The 24,161-nt window shown below is 46.0% G+C and overlaps 1 protein-coding gene across 3 annotated transcripts in view; it reads left to right on the plus strand.

Annotated features, from left to right (window-relative positions):
- Nucleotides 1-24,161, plus strand: part of MAML3 (mastermind like transcriptional coactivator 3) — a 377,351-nt gene that overhangs the window by 347,926 nt on the left and 5,264 nt on the right. For 2 of the 3 annotated variants that reach the window (XM_019730802.3, XM_074338492.2), the window contains exons 3-4: nucleotides 16,937-17,218; nucleotides 21,331-21,415. In XM_019730802.3, coding sequence (XP_019586361.3) covers nucleotides 16,937-17,218; nucleotides 21,331-21,415 — 367 coding nt within the window. The remainder of the gene's footprint in view (nucleotides 1-16,936; nucleotides 17,219-21,330; nucleotides 21,416-24,161) is intronic. The other variant, XM_074338491.2, reaches the window with a different exon arrangement.

A 24,161-nucleotide genomic window follows, 5' to 3' on the forward strand; every position in this document is an offset into this window, starting at 1 on the left:
ATGTCATCCGTAATTGAAAAATAGATTTTAAAAAGAAGAAAGAAATTTCACCCTGATGGTGCTTTTGTTCTTTACCCCTAAAACACACAGACAACAGAAAAGCACAGCTTCGGAGAAGCACAGCTTAGGTCTCCGAACCAAACCTCACCGTGCTTTTGGGGGTGGGGATGGAGGTGTCTGCCGGCCACGGTCTGTTCTGGGACTTTTCCCAGCCTCATTCTTCTCCAACAGCATCCTGCCCCTCAGTTTCCATCATTCCCATTTGTGCCTTTTGTCCTCGTCTGTCCCTGTTGTGGCTCAGTACCAAGTATTGTTTATCCAGTGGGCTCTTGACCCGACCTCCATTCCTCTCAGCTTCCAGCCCCTCCTCCTGGGATTCAAGACCTTAGTGCCTCTATTTTGAGGGGTGGGCCTGTTTCTCCAGAGCCCCTAAAAGGAAGGTGAGAGGCAGCAAGGCTCTGTGGTGACCAGCACTGGACACCCCAAACGAGAAACTGTCTGTCTCCTCTTGTGGCCCAAAGTGCCCTAACCCTCAATTCCCAAGGACTCTCTTCTCTAATAGCCCCCAGACAAAGCAAAGGGAAGCTAATGTACCGCAGGCCAGTGTCACTGCCTGGCTTTGCCCAGCCCCTCTTCAGAGGCCCACCAGCTCTGCCTGTGCTCCTAACAGGTGTCGGTGAGAAAATCGTGTGTGCACGGAATAAATATCCTACAAGATTTGTGAAAGTTCTTTCCCCCAAATTCATTCTCTAACTACAGGAAACACAGACGCTTGAAAGAAAACTCCCTAAAAAGAGAAAAATAGTTGTTCCATGCTCTGTACCCTCCTTCCTTCCTCCCCCCAAACTCCCACGTTGCATTTCCTTTCTCAGAGGTGCCAGCAGTATGGATCAAGTTGTAAGGGTCTGAATCGGTTTCTTTTTTTTTTTCTGAGCCTAGTACCTTCTTTCCGATTGCCAGGAATCTAGAAAACACCATATTTAAGTACTGATTTCCCTGCACATTTTGAGGGTAGGGCTCCCCTCTGTGCTTTCCCCCAGAACCCAGGTTGTCACGGCTGAGGACTGCACGGTCTCAGCTATTTCAGGACACAGACCCAGTGATTTGCTGCTGGCCGTTGGCCACTGAGTCAAATCGGAACGGGTGGCCCAGAATTCCTTCAGATGACCTGCCGAAAAGAGCTGGCCTAGCCCAGGACGGCAGCCGCCAACAACCTCCCCCACCCCCACTTTCCCTGGGCCTTTTATTACCTCTCCTTGGTCAAAGGAAGGAAAGCAATCTGTCTCTCCTCTACTTGTTTAATAAAAGAAAACATAATCATAGTTTGACACATTACTTTTGGTGGATGCACAGAAAGAATATCCTATATATCAGAAAGGGAGTGAGGAGAAGCAGGGGGCAGGCGAAAGGAAAACAAATTGGCTGCCTGCAGAGGTCCAGTGTCAGACGTCAGAGGAATCGTGTTCCTTCAGACTCTGTGGGAAAACCCATAGCAACGGGGGCCCAGAGAGTTAAGAGAGACAGATGGGGAGGTCTGCAGCCCCTCCCTCAGAGGAGAAGACAGAACAAATAGGTGAAGCCATCCATTTTCCAGAGCCCAGTGGTAATTTCAGTGTTGTAGACCACAGTATTTGCTTCTCCTCAACTTTGTCTCAATAAGGGGTAGGAAGATTTTCCAAGAGAAGATTTTTCATTTGTTCAGAGAAGACACCCAGTCTCCAAGCTACTGAGACAAAGCGTGTTTCTCCCCGGAACCACCAATGTATTCCTCAATCATGAATTTTCAGTGGCCTGGCTGGTTTTGTTAGTGATGAACTATTTGTTAGAAATTATTTTTACTACCATCTCTAGTTTAGATTTAAAAGATTGATGGCATAAATGCAACATTAACTGTCTTATGAAAATATCTCACCACTTACGTTGCAAACAAGATTTAGCATTAAGATCGAGAGTGATTTTCTGACTTTCAAGAAAATCCAGTATCGAGCTTAAACCCACTAACTAAGCCTCAGAGGTACTTAGTTATCACGTTTGTTGTGAATTCTACTTGTCATTAAAACCCTTGCACTGGGCTGCCATCTAACTTTCATTATCCTTCTTAGAAAAAGTTAAGTGAAACACTTACTAGGAAGTAGAAAATTAGGGGAACAAGTGAAAGTGGAACAAAAATGAAAAGTTTTCTTCTTAACATAGTTTTGGTCGTATTTCCTGTTGCTGTTTGGCACGTTTTCTTCATCCCAGGATAAATTATCAGGGCTTTAAAAATATTCAACATATAACGCTGCTATCTACTCCCTGTTGAAAACCAGGTGGTAGGTTTAAAATACATTCTGCATTCACATTGAAAAAACTCAATTTTTAACAAGTAGGCAGGACAAGGGAAACTAGAACTATCTATACTAATTTTTAAGCAGGGTTCACTGTCTCTGCCAGATTTCTGGGAGCCACAGAGGGCAATGTGAGCAGAACGGAGCCTAGAAATAAGCAGGAAAAGGTGGGGACCATTGCACCATCAAGTGACCTCAGACATATGTTACATACAGAAAAAAAGCACGTGAATCCTTCTTCTTGCCAAAATATACCTTGCAGTTCATTTGACTCTTTACTCTTCAGTTCCCATAGGAACCAAGTCTCGGCCAGCTTCCCTTCACCTTCTAGCTGGATTACCCCAATACTGCCTCCCAACCCTGCCTCCCCACTTTCCTTCTTCTGATCAGCCTCATTCTAATTTCTGCTCTACCTGACACCGGCTTAATCTTCTTAAAATAATACTTTTATCGTTTTATTCCCTGTAAGAGCCTTTCCTGTGGCTCCCTGTCTGTTGCTTAGAGCAAATGTCCACGCTTACATTCAGACCTGTCCGTGGTCAGACCCGCCCGGCACAGCGTTTCTCCCACACACCCAGCATTCACCTCGGGTTCGGCAGTAGGGCCACCACCTGTGTCCTTGCAAGTGGCAGCTCCTGCGTTCTCCTCCTCTGCTCTCTGCAATCCAAATCTACATTCCCATCGAGGCTCCCCCTTACCCATGAAGCTCTTCCCAAGCAGAACTAGAGACTCTTAGGGCTGATAGGGGCCTTAGCAAGCACCTGGGCAGGCATCCTCGTTTTTATGAAGAACACTGAAGAACAGGGACTTGTCACGGGCCACACACAACCCCTATGTCTCGTGTCCCCCATTCTTCCCTCTTTCTACTCTGGGGCTCTGACCATCCCAGGTCTGAGCAGGCTGGCTTTCTGGAAATCCTGTGGAACCAGAGCACATGCCACAGGCTCACCCTTCACAGGCTGGGATCATCCTCCAGCTTTTCAATGAAGGGCAACTTGGTCTCTCCGCGGGGGTTTCATATTCCTACAGGACCGAGGCCGTGGCTGCCCTTCTCTGAGACTCCAGCCACACCTGCCAGTGTGGACCCCCTGAGCAATCAAAGCTTTTCTAAAAGTGGGATGCACACCTAAACTGAAAGAAAGCTTTAGTGGCAAATGATGCATTCTGCACATAGTGTTCTAGTGCTCAGATTTCAGGCGGGGTTGTGGTGTATGCTCCCTTTCTGGGGATGGATGTATTTTGGCCATGGTATGGTAGTGTCTTACTGCATAGCCAATCAAAGCAAAGTTGTAAACAGAACCCATAGCCATGGACTTTTGTATTCTGTTAAGCAGGCCAGTCGTTTGCTTGTCTGTTTTGTTTATTTGTTTGTTTGTTATACCTGTGGCTGAATATTTTGGTGGTGGTGTTTTTTTCATTGACTTGTGATGTTTATTTTTTATTTATTTACTTATTTGACATTCAGTGTTATTTTATATTAGTTTCAGGTGTACAGCATAGTGGTTAGACATTCACATAATTTACTAAGTGATCCCCTGACTAGTCTAGTACCCAACTGGCACTATACGTAGTTATTACCATATCATTGACTATATTCCCTATGCTGTACTTTACATCCCCATGACTATTTCATAACTACCAATTTGTACTTCTTAATCCCATCACCTTTCTCACCCAACCCCTCCCCCCTCCCCCAGGCAATCATCAGTTTATTCTCTATATCTATGAGTCTGTTTATGGTTTTTTTTGTTTAGTTATTTTGTTCTTTAGCTTCCACATATAAGTGATATCATATGATATTTGTCTTTCTCTGATAAATTTCACTTAGCATAATACCTTCCAGGTCCATCCATGTTGTCACAAATGATAAGATTTCATTCTTTTTTATGGCCCAGTAATGTTCCATTGTATAAATGTACCACATCTTCTTTACCCAATCATCTATTGATGGGCATTTCCGTTGCGTCCGTATCTTGGCTATTATAAATAATGCTGCAATGAACATAGGGGTTTCGAATTAGTGTTTTGGATTTCTTCAGCTAAATACCCAGAAATTGGAATTGGTGGAATTGCTGGGTCATAAGGTAATTCTAATTTTAATTTTTTGAGGAACCTCCATACTGTTTTCCATAGTGGCTGCACCAATCTGCAATCCCACCAACAGTGCACAAGTGTTCCCTTTTCTCCTCATCCTCGCCAACACTCGTTTGTTGATTTATTGATGATAGCCATTTGGACAGGAATGAGGTGATATCTCATTGTGGTTTTTATTTGCATTTGTCTGATGACTAGTGACATTGAGCATCTTTTCATATACCAAATATTTTCTAAGGAAAATAAGAACTGGAAACGGAACTGAAAATGCCATTGAGGGTGGCGCAGTACTGAGACAGGCATAGGGCTCCATGTGCTTAAACCAGATCCCTGAACTTACGTTAGGCTAGCAGCCTTGGCAATATATGTTACTAACCGCGTCATCCTTCCTTATCTGGGTCCCTTAGCAGAGAGTGAATCAGACTATTCCAAACCTCCCTAGGTTCCTACCCAGGGTGTATGTGCATCTTACTGCAGGATATATATGGGCTCTGTCCCCAAGAAGCCTCGGGGAGGTGCTAAGAGTGACTGGGACCCACTGCACACAGCCCCCGATGTGTCCACGGTGATGGTGACGAGGCCCTGAGCCACGGGGATGAGCCGTCCACGCAGTCAGGCCTCTCTAGGCACCCTGCACGCGGACACCCATTCCTGGGGCTGACATTTACTGAGTAATGGGGACTCGGTGACTTCTTTCTTTGGAAATTCTCTACAACTACATCAAAAAAGGCATGAAAGAAGGGCCTTGCCAACTTCTTTTTACATGCATCTAAATATGAATTTAACAGGTCGTGTTCACTGGGCCTGGGCCTTGCATAGAAAGTAATCTTCAGTAAAAGTTAAGCCCTGAGAACCTAGGGTAAACAAAGAAGGACATTTCACTCTCACTGGCTTTTCCTGTGTGTCACATACATAAAGGGGACCTGAGACCGACTTAAAGTTCCATTTAGAGGTTCATCGTCCCCCACTTTGCGATTCCTTGCAGGTTTCCAGCCATTTATATTGAATCTGCTTCCAGAAAAGGTTTGGTTGACTTGAGAAGGATTCCATCCATGCAGATTGAGAAATTGACTATTTTTAAGATAGGAGAGTGTAAAGAGGAGAAGAAACCCAAGGGTGAAAGGAAAGGAATCAGTTGGACCAAGGTAAAAGAAAGTGTGTAAATGAGAGAAATGGTCGAAAGGTAGGGAAGACCACAACTGTGAGCCTCGGGGCTGGGGAAGCTTTCTCAGGTTGATAAATGCCCTGAGCGGCTGGTTAGATCTCCCTGTCCTGCTCCAGCATCAGTCGCCGGACCCTCCTGCTCTGATGTGAACCTCCTACGAGCTCTCAACTTTGAGAAAAGCGGTAGTTGTGAACACTAGTAAAGGAAGTGTACAGTTTACTGTGGGGAGTGTGTCTGTGAATCATGTACGTTGTCAGGGAGGTTGCCCGGATCTGAGAAGCATAGCGCAAGGGGAGTGGTAAGTCAGCTAGCTAGGGGGAGACTTAGCGCAAGAAACTTTGAAGAGACCGGGGGGAGGAGGCATCTGAGGTGATATTACGGTAAGAAGATCAGACTGGGCTTTCACTTCTGGTCTAAAGGAATAGAAAATTGGTGATACACCCAGATATTTAAGCAAAAATATGTATGCTTCTGGAAGGGAAAAGTGGCAAAAGGTATTTGGCACATCACCCCACCTTAGAAGGCCTGTATTGCTATTGCCAACAGGAGTGGACCTAGTCCTCCCTAAAATGAAAGTGTCACATCAATTTCACCTGCGTTCAGAGGTCTAATTCCATATCTAGCTATCAACCTAATTTTTATCCTAATCGAAAAGTGATCATTTGTGAACAGGATATTTTCTTTCGTCAGGCTGAGGAACTGATTTGGTCTTTAAGAAAGAGCAAAATAGGGGTGGCCGGATGGCTCAGTTGGTTAGAGCACAAGCTCTCAGCAACAAGGTTGCCAGTTAAAAGCGGCAACTGGACTTGGAGCTGAGCTGCGCCCTCCACAACTAGATTGAAGGACAATGACTTAGAGCTGATGGGCCCTGGAGAAACACATTGTTCCAAAAAAAAATTTTTTTAAAAAGGAAGAAAAAGAACAAAATCGGAGCTGAAAATAATAAGCCCCACGTAAAGTTTCTAATTTCCTCATTGTTAATGTCAATGATAATACGAGCCAACATTTATGAGCACTTGCTATATGCGAAGCAACGTTGAATCATGCTACCTGAGAGAAGTTCTGACAAAGGGCGTGAACAGTGTAAGACCTGTGGGCAGGATGATTTCTAATTGTTTCCAGACTCCTTTCTCCAGGGTACTACGTGTGTGCGCGTGTGTGTGTGGGGGTGTGGGTGTGGTGTGTGGAGTCAGGAGCTCTGTTTGCAACACAAGTGCCGTGGAAGATCTCTGTTTGAGGTCCACATTTCTTTTAAGATCATTTTTATCCTAGTTTGTCCCCAACTCTTCTCAAGGTTAACAAAGGACCTAGGTCACTTCTATTTTTTGGAGTTACCAGGTATATTTACAAAATGAACAAATGCCAATAAAAAAGGACATAATGTTTTTATTTTTTTAAATGTAGTGCAATGTAACTGTACCATTCACAAGATAAACACGGGACTTATAAAGAATATTGATTCATAATGGACTTCGGGTCGTCTGATCTAGTAATGGGGCAGAACTTAAAGCCATAAAATAGAAAGGTATCTTTCAATCCTTTCACTCAGGATTTCTCAGTGACTCTATGTAAAAACTTGTTTGTAGAGTATGTCTAAAAATTTAAACTCAAGGATTTTTCTGGATGTAAGACCCAGGGTCCGATGGGCCCCCATCCCCACCCGCATGCCTCACCTGACGCTGTGTGAGCCCGTCTCCTAGATCCGCTTCCTCTAAGAACCTGGTTCTCAGCCAAAATCTCTAAATATGTAAAAATGTTACTCTTTTTCTCCCCTCCTTTCTCATGCCCTCCCCTGAATCCTGGCCTCTTCAAACCCCACCAAAACTGATGGCTTGGTAACTGCTCTCAGGAGGGCAGCCCCCCTGTGTGGGAAGGGAAAACCTTCCTCTTAGAGCCTTGGTGTGTGATCACACCTGGTAGGCCCACAGACAGGTTCCGCAGTCAGAAAACCAGCAGAGCAAGCTGACATAGACCCCCCTACACACCCCACTCGGGCAACATCTTCTGCTGGGAGGGGAGAGCAGAGGCCGAGAGCAAGCAGCTTCTAGAAAGGGCTGTTCCCAGGCAATCAGACATGGCATCCCTCAGCTACCCTGCCCAGGCTGGGGAGAGGATAGAGGTGACAGGAAGTGCCGTGCCTTCTCTTCCCAGCGTGCCCTCAAGCTCCGAGCGTTCCTTCCCTTCTTCCTGTCTCGTGGTGGTTGAAGCCCCGAGCTCCATTTGGCAGCGTGGTGGTGCTCTTGTGTATAAATGGAAACGTTGGCCTGGCTCCCAGTATAACACAAGATAGGCCTCTGCGTCAGTTATGTAATCTTTGCTGTGATGACTTCATCAGAAAGGGGGGAGGCAATAAAAGAGAAAGACACGATTTGGGGCAACAGTAGCTCAGGAGAAAAACTCTTCCCAACAGCTCTGCTCAAGACAGCTGAGACTCCTTCCTCCCCCTCCCTGTTTTTAAATCAAGGAAAGAAAGGCAGCAAGCATATGGGTGAAAACCTCATTCCTGGAGCAGCTGACAAACCACTTGGAGTCCATGTGTCCTGACAGCGGCCACTTGAATGGGGGCAGATGCTGTCCCCGCCTCTGGGGGGAGGTCTCACAGCCCCTGGGGCTGGGGATTTCTTACAGCCCCGTAGAGAAGACAACCTGTAGAGGCAAATGACGTTTTTCACCTATCTCCCGAGTTCTTAAACTCTAAAGGTTGGGCTGGTTCTGGCCATGCTTTGTGGTTTCCTGCCTAGACTGGAGAAAAACCACAGGGAGCAGGGTGGTGCCACAAAGGGAAGCTTGTCCGGGTGGATCAGGAAGATGGGCAGTGCCCTCCGGAGCCATCTCTGGGACTCGGGAGCTCTTGGTGGAAGCAGTGAAAAGCTGGCTTAGTTGCTGAACTTGCAGCCAAACCCAGTTTGTTCCTACCATGTCCAAATCTTGAAATCTCCGGAGAACTGCCACTTATGGATGACCATTGCACACTCCAGAGCATAAGGTGGGCTCAGGTGGAAATAATCCCACTCCCAGTCACAATCCGGGCCCTTCCTGAACGCAATACGTTCCATTCCATGCCTGTTTAGACTAAGTATTCTTAATGAGGTTTGTTTCTTTTGAGAGGGAGGAGGTTGTATTATCCTTTCATGAGTCCTCTAAATGTTGGCCATTTTGGTTGCTTTTCATTTTGTGCTACTGTCAATCACTCAAGCTATTCAGCATAAATTTTTGCACAAAGCTGTGGCTATTTCCATGAGATGAGTCCTTAGAAATTTCAGGATACGTTGTATTCAAGTCTTTGATCACTCTGTCCCTCTGCTCTGGAAGCCATTCCCCTCTTGTCCACCTGAGCCATTTCCAAACATCACTTCCTCTGAGAAGCCCTCAGTCTCTTCCCCAGACACAGTCAGGTGCTTTCACGGCTGGGTCGCTAGCCACGGTCCAAGATGCCTCTGCCATCAGCTGCCCCGGAACTAGGGGATTCTCACCCCTCAGCAGAATTTTGATGTCCTTGAAAACAAGCCAATAAGCAAATAGGCCCTTTTTCTTCATTTCTGTCTTTCCTTCTTTCCTTTTTGGCAATTTAGGTCTTACATTTCAGAGCACAAGTTTTAAAAAATATTTATTTGAAATAATATGTTCATAGTAGAAAATTTGAAAGAGTATAAAAATTAAAATCACTTATAATCCTTGTCTAAGATGATTATTATTTAGAAACTGCCTTTTTGTCCTTCTCTTAACTATGTAACTTTTTTTTCTGTGTGATTAGGCAGTCTGGGAAGTTGTGATTTTTATTGGCTGCTTAGTAGTCGTGGTATGGCTGTCTCATCATTTATTTAATCAAGCTTCCATTGTTGCACACAAATGAACTTTTAACCAATTTAGAGTTGCTTTGGTGGTGGAATTCATCACAGCAAAGGGATCAAAAGGACTCTATAATTTACATCAAAGGCAGAGGAAAAGCATAACTCTCAAAGTTGTGTTTCCACTGGAGGGACCTATGGTAACTATGTTCAAAAAGCACTGATAAGGACAAATGGTATTTTTGTTGTTTTTACCCCCAAGAAAGTCCTTGAAAGCCTGACCTTCCTGTGGCTGATGGCACTCTCACATCTTGCACTGGACTGCCAACCTTAACCCTTTCTTTTTCAGCAGAGGCTCGATTCAGTAGCTCGGAGAAGCAATCCATTGTAGGGCCATCTTTTTTCCTCCTCGCCAGTCATTGACGACACTGGTTTAGGCTAGAATTCATCATAGCCAGTTCGTCAGCTCAGTTCAGCAAATATTTATTCTGCTACAAATGTGAACTTAGCTCTGCATTAGATGTTATAAGACAAAAATAATAATAATAATAATAATAAATAAAAATAAAAAGCTACAGACCTTGCAAGAATTATCCTACCAGAAAATTGTAACTTGTAAGTATGTGGAAAGTTGGAACTTTCTACCTCTTCTACATTACTTAGCAAGAAACGGTAGTAAAATCATGGCTATACCATAATCATGGGCATAGAAAATATATTATTACGTGTGGGGAAAGCTGGGAGTAAATACAAAAAAAATCAGAACATTAACATGGTTGCCTTTGAGTGTTAATAATGAATATTGCCTTTTCTTTCTTTATACTTTTATGCAATGTTTTCAAATTGTTCCAGTGATAAGAAGGAATAATCAGCAAAACATGTATTTTTTAAGTAGTCCCGTGTCTTGGCAGGAGCCCCATTCTGCTCATTGAGAGCCTAGAAAGAAAACTAAGTTTAAAGTCTTAGTCCTTACTTTCTTAGGAGCTAAGCTAGAACCGGAAACACGGCACCCCGACTTTCTAGAGCTGCATGTTCAAGAGGCTATCGCAACAACAGTAATAACAACACGCTATTTGTTACATGGTGAAGGTGGGACAGTCACTGGGGCCTTGATGGAGCCGAGTTCCTACCCAGGCCTGTTTGGTTTCACCAGTGTAAACAGCTCCTTCTCAGAGGCTGAACAAAGATCTTGTTGGACCCATTTAGCAGGATAGGCATTGGGCCCCAAGTCACTGTCGTTTCAGGATTAAGCTTCCTAAATTGATAAATTGCCTCAAAACTCAATCTTCTTTGGGACACAACCACCACACATCATAAAGCAAACCTTTTCATCCAACCTTCTTCAGTCATCTGCTAAAACAGAGGGATTTACATGGGGGCAGGCCCTGCTGGGGCCCCACTGTGAGTTTATTGTAAGCAACGAACTCTGTAAACCCACAGGGAAAAATTGTTCTGGACAAAGAAATCCTGTAAAAGAAACCACCATCCTGAAATCAAGTTTCTGCCCTGACACTTGATCAACTTCAAAGAGAATTCTAAGGTTTTATTTTATTTTGTTCCTTCCTTCCACTTATGGTTGAATGGGCTGATCTTATGCCCTTTCTTTAAATGTCAAAGTTGATACCACAGAGGCATCCTAATTTTGGGTATCAGGCAGCATATAAAAAATGACGTATATTTTTGTGCTCTTTCAGTTTCATCCTTTGATCCCAACAGAGTTTCCACTTTTTTATTTTGTGCCCATTCCTCTCTCCCCCCACCCCCCTTCCCATTTCTTTTTACTCTAGAGTCTTCTTGGGTGGTCTGCTCAATTTAGACCAGATGCATGTTAGGGTCAGTGGAAAAGTCAGAATGCCAAAGACACCACCACCCGCTGTGGGACCTCAGACAAGTTACTTAACCTCTCAGAGACTTGGGGTTATTTTAGTCAGTGAAATGAATTTAACTATGGAAGTGAACACACCTAGCAGAGTGCTTTACTTAGTCTATGCCCCATAAGTGTTTAGTTGTCTTCTTCCCTTGTTCCCTCTGTTTTCTGCATGATTGGAGAACCTTGTCCAACCCCAGTGGACTTTCCTCCCATCATAGTTTTCCATAGTTCTACCTTATATCAACCCAGGGGACAGGAAGTCTAGCGAGTTTGTTGTTTCTTTCTTTTTTAGAAAACTGCCTTTATTCTATTAGTTGGAAAAATTAAAGGTCTAGTGACGATTGATGCTTCCTCACTGACAGGGAGTACACTGGCCTTCTCAGTCCTCAGTCTTGGCTGCTCCTCAGCCTCACAGCAGAGCTGAATTCCTGGAAGAATTCATGGCTATGACTCTTTTCAGAATCCTTGGGTTTGCATTGCCTGAGCAGCCCTCTGAAAAATTGAGAATTTTCTTCCAGATGCAGAAGACTCTGCAATATAAGGCCGGGTCTTATATTAATGTTTGCTCTAAAAGACGCATTAGAGCTGATTGTCCGGCTAGGTCTATTTTTGGGGAAACAGGGTAATCTCATCAGAGCACATAGAGCTGGGAAGCCTCATGTTGCAGTCAGTGCCCATAAACCAAGATTGTCCCAGTGATTCTCAAACTGTGGGAGATGGTAATTACCTGGGGGCTTGTTAAAACACCCCCAGAGGTTCTGGTTCAGTAGGCCTGGCGTGGAGCATAATTTTCATTTGCCGGCATGGGGACTGAGACGGAGAGATCAGATGGCATCCCCAAGCCACAGAATGCCAGTTCACCACCTTGAGCCCTGAGAGTCACAGGCAGGTGCCTTCACCCAGCCAGCGTGGATTCATCCCCGGCTGCTCTCCGACAAGACACTGCTGAACTCTTTCCCAGCAAGTGTGATCTTCTGCATGAAACGTTAGCTTCCACCTTTGAAAAGACTTCTGCCTTGGGAAACAAAACTTGAATAGTACCTATGCCGGGGAAAAACCTCTGGACACTGGTGAGAGGTTGGACATAAAAAATCTCTATATATGTGTAGAATCTAGGCAAAATTCCGTTTGGGCTGAAATTGATGTGATTTGTTATTTATAATAATTACTTGACCCAGTTCAGTGTGTGTGAAAAGCACGGATTTTTTTCTGAGACATCCTTTTTGTTTATATATTGATTTTTACTTTTACCTACCAGGAACAACCCACGTCTCCCTCCAACCCCGCATGCCCTCCACTCCCATTCCCTTCCCAGCCACTGGCACATGCGGTACGGCGGTGGCGGGGGAAATGCGCCCCCCTGGCGCGCGGGTCGCGGACCTCGGGGCACCTGCGGCGGCCGCGCTCCCGCCCCCCCGCGCCGCCTTGCCCGCGCCCGGGGCCACCTCCACGGTTCCTTTGTTAGGGACGCCTGCGCGGAGAGGCGTTTTCCGGCCTGCCGGGATCGCCAGGGCCCCACTCCTGACTTCTTAAGAGTCCCCGAAGGACTTGTAAGCATATAGGCTCGAGTAGAGAGGCTAAATTATGCCCCAGGGGACTTTTTAAGTAAAACCCTAAATTTCATTTAGGCTGTTCGTGGGCCACGCGATTGCAAAGACAACGGAAGCGCGCCCCTCCGCGCCGGCTTTGTGCAGCCCGGGCTGCGAGGATCCCTGTGCTTTCGGACGGTCCTGCGGGGTCTGGTTTACGCCACTCTCCCCCCACCCATCTCTCCGGTCCCCACCTCCCTGCACCGTCTCCTCCCGCTCCCAGCCCTTCCGTTTCCTTCCACGGCCTCCCCCAGCCCACCCCCTGCAATCTCCCTCCCCGCCGGCTGGAAGGAAAGTCGGTAATAAGAAACCAGTTCGGTGTCAGTGGGAGCGGTGGGGGGAGATCACCCCAGAGATACAAGGCAATGGAGAGAGAACTCATTTTGTGTAAAGAGGGCCTCGAGTCACCAGGGAATTCCTGGATTGTCTCAGGCTGTCGTGTGTGATGTCCATCACGCCGTGCGAACACCATCTGCTGCGTATTAGGCTCTCAGTTGCCAGGCTACCTGCCGTACGCAGTAACACTTGACTGCCTGGCTCCACGTTCGCAGCGTCGCCCAGCCGCGCGGGGCGGGGGCCGGGGTGGGGGAGGAACGGGAGTCATGATTAAGCCATCTGCAAGTGGAGGGGCGGGGGACACGCGGCGCGGGCAGCCGGGCGGGCGGAAGCCTGAGGCCCGGGCTGACACCACCATCTGCTGGGCCAGGGGAAGAACAGCAGCTGCTCCCTGTTCCCCCGACGGAGACCGCCTGAAAAAGGCTGAAGCCCTGAGCATTCCATCCTCAGTCAGCCAGTTAGGCACCAAGTCCCCTCACCCCAGTCTCAGCAGCCTTTTGTGATCCCCACGCCTACGAGCCAGCAATCTTTGGCTCGCAGCCAGCAACCCCGGCCCCTCTCACCCAAACACTAGGCATGTTCTTGAAAACACTTAAGAGAAATAAAGCTTCCCTGCGCACAGATTTATAAATAAACAGCTGGCTGCTCTTGGGAGATATTTTTACCACAGCTGGTTTTTGAAGTAGAAAACTGCTTCTTTGGGGAGGTAGGGTGTTTTTTACACTTCCTACCTCTCTCCAGCCCTTAGAAAATTGCTAAGATCTTCTCCCTGGAGGAGAATATATGTAAAATATGTTCATTGGTTTTGATTTTTTTTTTCCCTCCCTTTATTTTACTGAAGAGTGAGAGGTTTGGGGAGTAATGAAGATCTATGTAGCCATTTGGGTTTCTGACAGGAAAAGACTGAATGAGGATTCTTGGGAGAAGACAAGGGAGGTCGTTGAACAGGAACAAGCCAGTAATTAAAACTAAAAATACTGCATCATTTGGCTTCAAGGCATTACATTTCTGGTGACGAAAGCTCAGCCTGGTTTTATCTAATTGCACACACAGTGTGTGTCCTCCTTAGAAACAAGAGCGGTGGCATAAAATCCTGAAAATCGACAAACTATTGCTCATTAAGCCCTCTTAGACTGGAGGTTAAAAGCCACCACGTAATATGAAACAGTTAATGGCCTCAGCCAGCTCAGTGTGTCGCTTTGGAATACACACCTGAGGCTGGGGTTCTAGGTCACTCACCCGCTAGTGAATGCAGGAGAGCTGGTTGGGAGAGTCCTAAAGGTATGGGAGGCCATGCTTTAAAAGTGTACATAACCCTCCTCTCTCTACGTCTCCAGGTCTTCAGTGAGAAACCTGGAGGCAAAACCTTTGGGAAGGAATCATTTGGGGAAATAATCCTGGGAAGTAGTAACCTAAGTATACCTTTGGGAAGGTTCCCCCTCCCCCCTCACCCCACTGTGCTTTTGAAGTATTTCTTTTTGCTGTAGCAAGACAGGGGCCAAAAGTAGTTAGACGTGTATCAACATCCTGACCGGGCAGAGAGAAAGCTGGGAAAGCAAGTCATTACTTACCACTTGTGGGCATGCGCCCCAGCTACCCGGCCAGGTCACGCGGGACAAGAATATCACAAAGTGTGCAAAAATAAACAGGGCCAGCCCAGACCAGCCCTCTCATAAAATCAAGCTGAAGAAAACTTTTTCTTCCCTTGGGTCTCATTTTCTTTCCCACTCTCCTCCTTATCAAAACTGGAAAATAAATATACTGAGATACACAGAAGAAAAGCCCTGTATATCTGTATTTTTGCTGATCAGTTAACTATATTTCAGTGTGAATTTATGAAAGTGTTAAGTCAACCGGCCATTTGTTTCTAAAGGTGGCAAGAAACAGCTTTATCCCATTGGAAAGAAGGGCTTGGAAAACAGGTAGTCAGTATTGGGGGGAAAGGAGAGGCTGAAATATCTTGGCCCCTGCAAGGGTCAGTCAAACAAAAAGTAAACTGGTAGCATAAAGGTTCTTGGCATTTTTTAGTATAAGGTCTTTTTAATATAAATATTGCATAGCTCTCTACCTAAGAATTGTCTATTTGTAGAGAAAAGACAAAATGTTTTATTAACTTCAGCAATAACACATTAAAAAAATAGAGCACAGTATGTTTATGGGAGACATACTGTATATTTTGTCTTAGGTGCACACTTGATACGGTGGACCTGTAGCCTGGGAAAGTCCTGTGCCAGTGGAAGGAATGCGAACTTAGACTCAAGTGCAGTGTTCTAGTTCTGCTAGTTCTGGGTCCTCCATTTCTTAACTGCATGACCTGGATTACTGCACTAACTAACCAGACCTTCTTTGGGCTCTTGTTTCGGGGGTGAGAGGAGTGATGGTTTTTTGTTTTGTTTTATGGTTATTTTGCCTGTTTCGTTTGGGTGGTGAAGTGGGGATTAATTACCTGAAACTTGAATGAACTGAAAGGAACATTTCTGCGGAATGTTCAGACAATGCTTGCCATTGGTAGAAGGAACAGGAAAGGAAGCATCTAGAAACTAAACCTTATGGTAATACACCATCAGCTCTTTTTCCCTAGTTGTCTACACTGTCCAACTGTTACGGACTTCCCTTCTGAGTCCAATTTCAAGTAGTCACTGGGCTGTGTGTCTACCTACCACTTTACTTCCTATTACTTAAGGACCAGCCCTTAAAAGTTTCCATCATTTGAATGACTGTCACATAATTACAGAATTCAGAGACCGAATTCAACCCCCCACATTTAAATTACCCCAGACATACCAGACTCAGTTGTGTTTTTGAAGATGTTGGGGAGATTACATACCTGTGGGCAGTGTAACTAACACTCCCATTTTGCACTATCAACAACTCTCACCAGCAGGATTTTTTTTGTTGTTGTTGTTTTTTACATTTATCAAAGCTTTCCAATGTTACAATTACAGTTGACCCTTGAGCCACACGGGTTTGAACTGTGCAGGTCCACTAATCTGTGGGTTTTCTTCAATGAATATGCAGTTGGCCCTCCGTTTCCCCGGGTTTCACATCTGCAGATTCAACCAACTGCGGATCGAAAACAGTATTTGGGAAGCCGTGGATATGGGGGGCCAATTGTATGTGTTGACCTGCATCTTTTTATATAAAGTACTGGCCCATTCGTGGTTTTGGGTATCCACGGGGGTCCTGGAACCAATTCCCCATGGTTACCAAAGGAAGGCTGTAGTTAAGTTTGGGAGGAGTCTAACGTCATGTGCAGCTTTCCAGCTGCACAGAGCTCAGCACCCGAAAACCCCACGTTGTTCCAGGGTCATCTGTCGTTAGGATTCCACCAAACAGCAGGTCTTCCTAACATGTCTCTCCTATTGCCTAAGCTAAAGTCCCCTTTGGCCAGGTAGGCAATAAGGATTAAGAGGTAAGGTCATGCTTCCAGACTGAAGGTGAACCAACCTAAGGGCTTAGCCCCGTTCCTTTGGAAAAACACAAAATGTTCGCTGAAAACCTGGTCCATGTCCCTTAGTCAGTCCCATCGGAAACGGACTGGACTTGGTCTCAGATTCCCAGAGCCATTCGCTATGACCTTCTCCCGACAGCCTCTGTCATTCTCCTGTGATGAGGCCACGTGTGAGGTCTACTGGGTTGTTTGTAGGGAAATGGGATGTGTGCCACTCAGGACCCCTGGGGTCCACAGCCTCCGTCCCACTCAGCTTTCCCCGTGCTTCCCTTCACACGTGGAATCGTTGCCTTCTCTTCTCTTCCCGCCCTCCCAGGAGCAGCACCCCGTCGGGCTTCCCCGGACCACCGGCCCCATGCAGTCCTCCGGGCCCCCAGGCCCAGGCGGCATGGTCTCGGGCGCCAGTCCCGCGGGTCCCGGCTTCCTGGGCAGCCAGCCCCAGGCGGCCATCATGAAGCAGATGCTCATTGATCAGCGGGCCCAGCTGATGGAGCAGCAGAAGCAACAGTTCCTGCGGGAGCAGCGGCAGCAACAACAGCAACAACAGCAGCAGCAGCAGCAACAGCAGCAGCAGCAGCAGCAGATTCTGGCCGAGCAGGTAACAGGCATCCATGGCGGGCTTCACCCACTCAGCAAGCATTCGTTCAGCGCCTGGGGGTACATGCGAGGGAGTGCCAGTGCCTATTCCAGGGCTAGAGTTTCCCGGGGTCACGAAGGAACCTACAGGATTTAGACCTTTCAGTGACTTAGGTTTTCTTTTCTCAGAATGAATTAGTTTATTCTTAAAAGACGGGCTTCAGCCATCAGTGTGAAGGCCCGTTTGCCAGAGACATGTCTTCCATTCAAGCCTCACTCCTTTTCTCCTGGCTTCTGGGGCAGGGGTCTGCGTCATCGGCATGGGGGTAGGGAGGGCTTGTTCCCATTCTTCCTAAAGTGGAACATTTCTAGCAGGGAGGAGAAAAGAAAATGATTCAGAGAACTTTGTCTCTTGAAAGAAAGTGTGGGGAGGAAGGATTGAGGAGAATTCTACAGAATTGGTCATGAACAATGGAACAGGAACAATAGCAGAATAATAGGGCCCACAGAACTACCTGCAAACCTAAACTTGGGGTCACAGAAAGGGGGCAAATTTAAGAAAATTCTCAGCAGCTTTTAAAACAGCTCAAGAGATCTTGAAGTTAAAGGAAGGCCTAACACTAATAAGCTTCACCTTAGGCATTTTTGTCCACCGTGGCCGTATGATTCCTCCAGCTTTGAAAGACAGCCTTCCCTGCAGGCTGCACCTGTAGGTTTCAGTGTGGTTCTCTTTGGGGTGCCTTGTTTTGTTTTTGAGATGCCCAGGCCTAATCTGGTACGATCCCAAGAAAGGCCTGAGGCCTTCCACGAGAGATCCGTAGATGGTGGGGATCCGTATAGGGCATCTTGCTCTTGTCTTGTTGGAGGTGTGAGGTTGTAAGGCTCAAGGACCAACAGAGCTCTGCCTCACAGTTCCTGACGGGATCAGGGTTTTGCAAATTTCTCAAGCATCCTCCGTCACTTAGGCACAGGCATGTTAGTAGAGGTCCCTGCTCACCAAGAACAGCAGTTCAAAGTAAAGCAGTCATCATTGCCCAAATAGAAAAATTGTACCACTGAGCACAGTGCACTTATGTTCCCTTTTTTGCTTTTGATCCTGAACAGCTGTGTAATTATCTCCCTTTTTACCAAGGTCAGTCAGCCGCCTGGCAGCTCTTGTACAAACAAACCTCTCTCCCTCTCACCCTGCATAAGGTGTGTGACAAGGAAACGAGCTAGTGTCCCTCAGGCAGTGATGAATGGAGCTGCCAGGGGAGGCTGGGCTTTGTAAGTCCTCTCCTCAGCCAATCCCGGGGAATGTCAGGTGTGCCTGATACTTTGAGTGATGGCTTTAGATACGTGTGCTGTGACCAAGACACAAAATGGAAGCAGGGTAACCAGGCAGAACTCAGCTGTGCCAGCCCAGGGGGGTGCCCACTCGGCGAGGTCAGCCAACCCTGGGAATGAGGAGGAGGCAGAAAAGGTGCCCCAGGGTGACACCCACAGACTAGGAGGTCAGCGAGTGAGAGACCCCTAACTCAGGACACAGAGAAGTACGGGGCTCCTTGGAAAAGACAGGAAAATGAGAAACTGCAAAAAAAATGACTGCAATTCCTTAATGGCATGTGTACCAAGAGATGGTGAGGGACCAAGGAAAGAACAATTCACTCAAGGTCAGAATGTGTCCAATCTTTGCCTTGTGGTGTGATTTCAGAAAAACTACTTAACCTCTCTCCGCATCTGCCAGGTTAGGTTTTAATAATTTCCCAGCCTTCCTCCTATCGCTGTTGTAAGGATCACATGGTGGGTAATGGGTGTAAAACTCTTTGGAAACTGCACAAATGTATATGGGGACCTGTCACATGACCCTGGTGGTCACAGAAGAGCTGCAGCAACACATGCCCATCATCCTGTGGGACTAGCCCGGAAGTGAAACCAAGAGACTGCGCTGAAAAATCTCAAGTCGCCCTAGCATCTTACCTGGACCCGGAGAAAGCGCTTCCTGACGCAGGCTGTGTAGGGTCTACAAGTGGGGGGCTGTCAGCGTTTTGTTTTGAGAATGAATATGGCATATCACTGTCAAGCTGGTTTTCCTGCTGTGCTGCAGCAGGGACAGTGTCCTCACACTTTCAGTTTTGTAAACAGTGTATTGAAGACACTTGGGTTTCCTGAAAGGCCATGTGAGGAAATCAGAAGGATGTGGAATCTTGCTCATCTTGGGGAACTTTAAAGTGATTCTCAGTGGACTTAGAAATCAGAACAGAGTGGGCTGAAAGCAGGCATGAAGTCCCATTTAATGCCTTATTCTCAAAGCGCGCAGGGCATGTCACCTCCCATCCACTCACAAAGGTTCCACAGAACCTAGAATTTTCCAGCTGAAAGAAACATTAGAGATCATCAAGTCCCTTCATTTTACAGATGCAGACACTGAGGCCGGGAGCTGATGTGAGTGATCTGAGATCACAGTTAGCAAGAGGCCGAGCCGGGGCTGCCACTGGGGCCTCGGGACTCCTGACGGGTGGCCCCGCCCCACCCACCCCAGGCCCCCACAGTGTCTTCCCAGTGGCAAGTGGGACAGTTACATTCTTACACAACATGGGAAATGTGGCTGAGCACCTTTTAAATGCTCGGCTTACTTTCAGCAATGCCCTTACATTGCTGCGTAAAGGATTTAGCATGTTTCTTGTCTGTACTTTGTCTACACAATTAATTAATTTTAACAGTTTGTGCAAAACACCCTGGTAGGCAGCACAGGGTGGGCTGCACAGGGAGAAGGCTGTTCTTTTCTTTGGTCGCCAGGCCTTGTCGAGGAAAAAAAAAAGAAAGAAAATTATAGAGCTGCCCAAGAACAAAAACAAGAGAAAAAATAGAGATAAACACATGTGTTACGAAGTGGCCACTGTGTGTTAGTTTTACAATGAACCTTATAAAGAGCAGGGCCCTTGTTGTGTGTTCTTTGTAGCCCTTGCAGATGAAAGGTGCTTAATGAATATTCAGTAGCTGCAGACGGAGGTTAAATGACACACGGAAGGTCCTGCAGCTACTTGACAGCAGACTGAGAACTAAGACCCCTCTCTGCTCTCCACCTCACTCTTAGTTTCTCTCCCTTTTCGCATACAGCATGATAATGATCGTAATAGCCTTTCCAGAATGTTGGTAACAGCGCCAGCAGTGCAGAGTCCCGGTGAGTGGAGAAAGACTAAAACGCAGGCCCCCGGTCTCCTCGAGAGAGTAAATGCTGTCTGTGTGAGTGGTGGCGATGGATTCTAGGAGCAGTGTGGCTTCATGGGAATAAGATGAGCCTTTTTTATAGCCCCCAAGAATCCCATGCTCCTATACCTGAAGCATCATTAAAAACTAGTTGCTGTCCCTTTGAGCTCGGTCTCCACAATGTGCAGGAAAGCATGCCGGCTGATTGGAAAGCCAAAGTGAAAGCTGCCTCACTGCACACATTCCTCATGAGCCAGCGAGTCCTCACATCAGAAATGCCTGGGACATTCACCAAAAGGCATGGACAGGGGTGTTCATAGCAGCGGTATTAGGGACAGCCCCAAACTGGAAACACCCTAAAGGACCATCGCTAATAGAACAGGTAAATTAATTGTGGTATATTCATATGACGGAATATTCCTCCACAGTGAGAATGAACAGACCACAACTACACACAGCCCCATGGCTGAATCTCACAAATGTAATAAACGCAAGAAACCAGACACCACAGCCAGACACAAGCACGTTGTATAAATCCACTTATATCAGGTTGGTGCAAAAGTCATTGCGGTTTGAAAGGTTAAAAATAATTGCAAAAACTGCAATGACTTTTGCACCACCCTAATATAAAGTACAAAAGCAGACATAACTGATCTGTGTCATTGGGTTAGGGGTCAGGTGAAGGGTAATGACTGGCAAGGGGCATCAGGGATGCCTGACAATGTTCTGTGTCTTGATCTCGATGCCAGTGATGAGAACTGTGTTCCTTTGTGCAAAATCCATCAAACTGGACACTCTGCTTTGTGCACTTGCCTGTATGCGTGTTATCTTTCAATACAAGGTTTATTTTTGGGGAAAAACCCGCCTTCCTCAGAACCGCAGGATATTTAATTGCATGCTCTGTCCCCACCTCACCGCTGCCCTTCTTGTCCTCTGTCGTTCCAGCAGTTGCAGCAATCTCATTTACCCCGGCAGCACCTTCAGCCACAGCGGAATCCGTACCCAGTGCAGCCCGTCAATCAGTTTCAAGGTGAGGCTTGTGCATACCTCTCCCGTTGTATAGCTTCCAGGTGGGAAGTGTAGTGAACGTGTGGCTCGCTGCCTGATGCGTTATGTTCACGTCAGGTTATATTAAAGGTGTAAGAATGGAGGGTACCAACCAATCAGAATGCATTCTTGGAGGCCCCCGGCTGTGCCAGGCATTCACCTTTCGGTTGCTGGGTCCCAGAGAGGTCTTGGTGGGCCCAGGGAGGGCTCAGGGTGGCTATGGGGCTGGGACTGAGGCAGCTGTTCGTTGCCAAGGTACAGAAGCACTTCAGTAGTTCAACAACAGTAAGGGCCTGCTGACCCAATATCAGCCCTGTTTATGTCCCGATCGTCATCTCAGTGACCACAAGAGAAAAAAATCCCATACCATGTCTTTCTTGCTAATCCCAGCGGGTCAACCGGCCAAGGCCTTCACTTCCAACAGCCAAAGTGAAAGAATCTGGCTCGCAGCAACCAGTAATCTCTACTGAATATAGAAAACAAATAAGGCTCTGTGGATGGTTGGACTGTCTTGATCCTGCTGCCCTTTGTGGAAATCCCAAATCATGGCCCCAGTACAATGGTGAAGGTTGCCATTCGGTTGTAAAGTAGAAGGTCCACTCAAATATCAAACCTTTCCGTCTCCAGTAGAGAGAGCCCCTGCAGGTCTTGCATGGTGTAGAGGATGTGCCTGGGGACCTTGCCCAATTTCGTCCACAGGCGTTCTCAAGGAGTCTGTAGGGGTCACCTAACAGCAGAAATCCTAATTCTGATCCCTGCCCTTTCAATGGGACGTAGATCAATGTGTCCCAACTTCTCAAGAGTGACCTACCCTTTGAGAATCTGTCAGGAGCTATGAAGCCGTTGCACAGAAATATGCATATATAAACATAATGTACAAACTTTGTACATCATTTCACAAATGTTACCCCCTCCCCACATATCCTGTGGGTGAAAAATTCATGATCTAGGGTAGCATTTTTCAGTGTTTGGGTTGCAATACACTAGTAGGTTGTGAAGACAATTTAATAAGCCACAACTAACACGTACAATAGAAAAGAAACTATCCGAGTGTATCAACAAGGGAAACTTTTCTTTTTGTTCCAAACCCGCATGTGTATATACTGAATCAGGTACTGTGAGTTGCAGTTTAAAGAGTCTAAAAGCCACTGGTGTTCACTGCCAGATCTCACGGAAAGCCTGTGAAAACACCGGCTTTGGAGTAGCTACTGCGCCCTTCCTGCCCTCCCTGGAACATTCCTACCACTTCAGATCCCTTTGGCCTTGACATGGGGAAGGACAGACGAAACTGGGCTGTCCACGGGTGTTCTGTGCCCTAAATCAGTGCCAGAATTCTTTGAAGAATTACGTTTCTCACTTGGTCTTGGATGCAGAGGAGTGGAAATAGTCTTTGCTGTACGGACAGGCTTTGCTGCAGACACAGAGCCCTCTTCTGTACCTGGAGTCGCAACACTGTAGCTGCATCAGAGGCCCCAGCAGAGCTTGTTAAAACACGGATTTCTCTACCGCATCCCCAGATTGTGTCATTCGGGAGGTCTGGAGTGGGACCGAGAATTGACACTTTTAAAATGTTCCCAGGGGTTGCTGCAGCTGCTAACCTGAGGACCACACTTTGAGAACTGGTGCTTTAGGTTAGGAACGAATTAAAAACATGAAATCTGATGAGCCTAACTTACTGTCCCTTGAGTTTTCTAGGTTCATAACTCATTTATTATTTTTTGGAGTAAAGGGACCCACCAAAATTTAATAATTCCTCTGTAGTAGGAATTATTCTGAGTGCTTTGGTTTCACTTTAAAAGTTCTACTCTTTGAACTTTTCTAAAACCCCAAAGCACAGGTAATCAACCTAAAAATTTCACTACACTTAAGGTAAACAAGCCAGTGACCTTTTAGGGTTTCTGAACTGATGGAGAAATCTATCTATTTACTATCTTTAGTGTTTTCATTTATACTAACACCCTAGATAGTGCAATATTATGTATCTGGGAACATAGCAAATTGATAAATAAGAAATATTGCTCTTGGAGAGAAGTTCTGGTAGGAATACCTTGCATGAGAACCTTACACATCTCCAAGGTTTTAATGACTGTCTTTCTCTGATTGAGTTCTATGCCTCTGGGCAATATTACATGCCTCTGAGGAAATGCTTATTTTTCACAAATACAGGCATCTTGTGAGTGAAGCTAGAACATAGACCCTTTTAGGGGGAAAAATGCATATTATCATCTCTATTTGAACATGGAAGATTTTCTTTGACATTCTTAGACAAGAAAATTAATCTGACTACAGCGTCTCACAATACTAACTGCTTTAGACAAAAATTTACAAAAGAAGAAAAAGTAATCTGTTGTTAAACATATGTAGGAATCAGATAAAGGCAATGTGTTTGGACACATTTGAATTTTCTTCCTTTATATATTTAAAGTTAGTGAAGGCATAAAACTAGATTATAAAAGGCTTTTTGTTTTTCTCAGGCTGAAAATATGGTGCTGATTTTAAAATGCCCTTTTTTCCCATAAGAATTACACCTAGATTGTGCAGTCATTTACACTAAGTGACAATAAAGATTGGCTTGGATTCATCTTTTAATACCTCTTAAAAGGCATTGCAGCAGTTCTGCCCTCTTAATAAAGGAAACTATTTCTCATTCAAAAACTTACTCCGGACAATTTCCAATCCCTTGGCATGTCCATTTTAAACATACAACAAAACTGTACAAAATATTATAG

Source organism: Rhinolophus sinicus, chromosome 15, assembly GCF_057876585.1.
Source record: "Rhinolophus sinicus isolate RSI-liver-muscle chromosome 15, RSI-T2T, whole genome shotgun sequence".
Classification (NCBI taxonomy): Eukaryota; Metazoa; Chordata; class Mammalia; order Chiroptera; family Rhinolophidae; genus Rhinolophus; species Rhinolophus sinicus.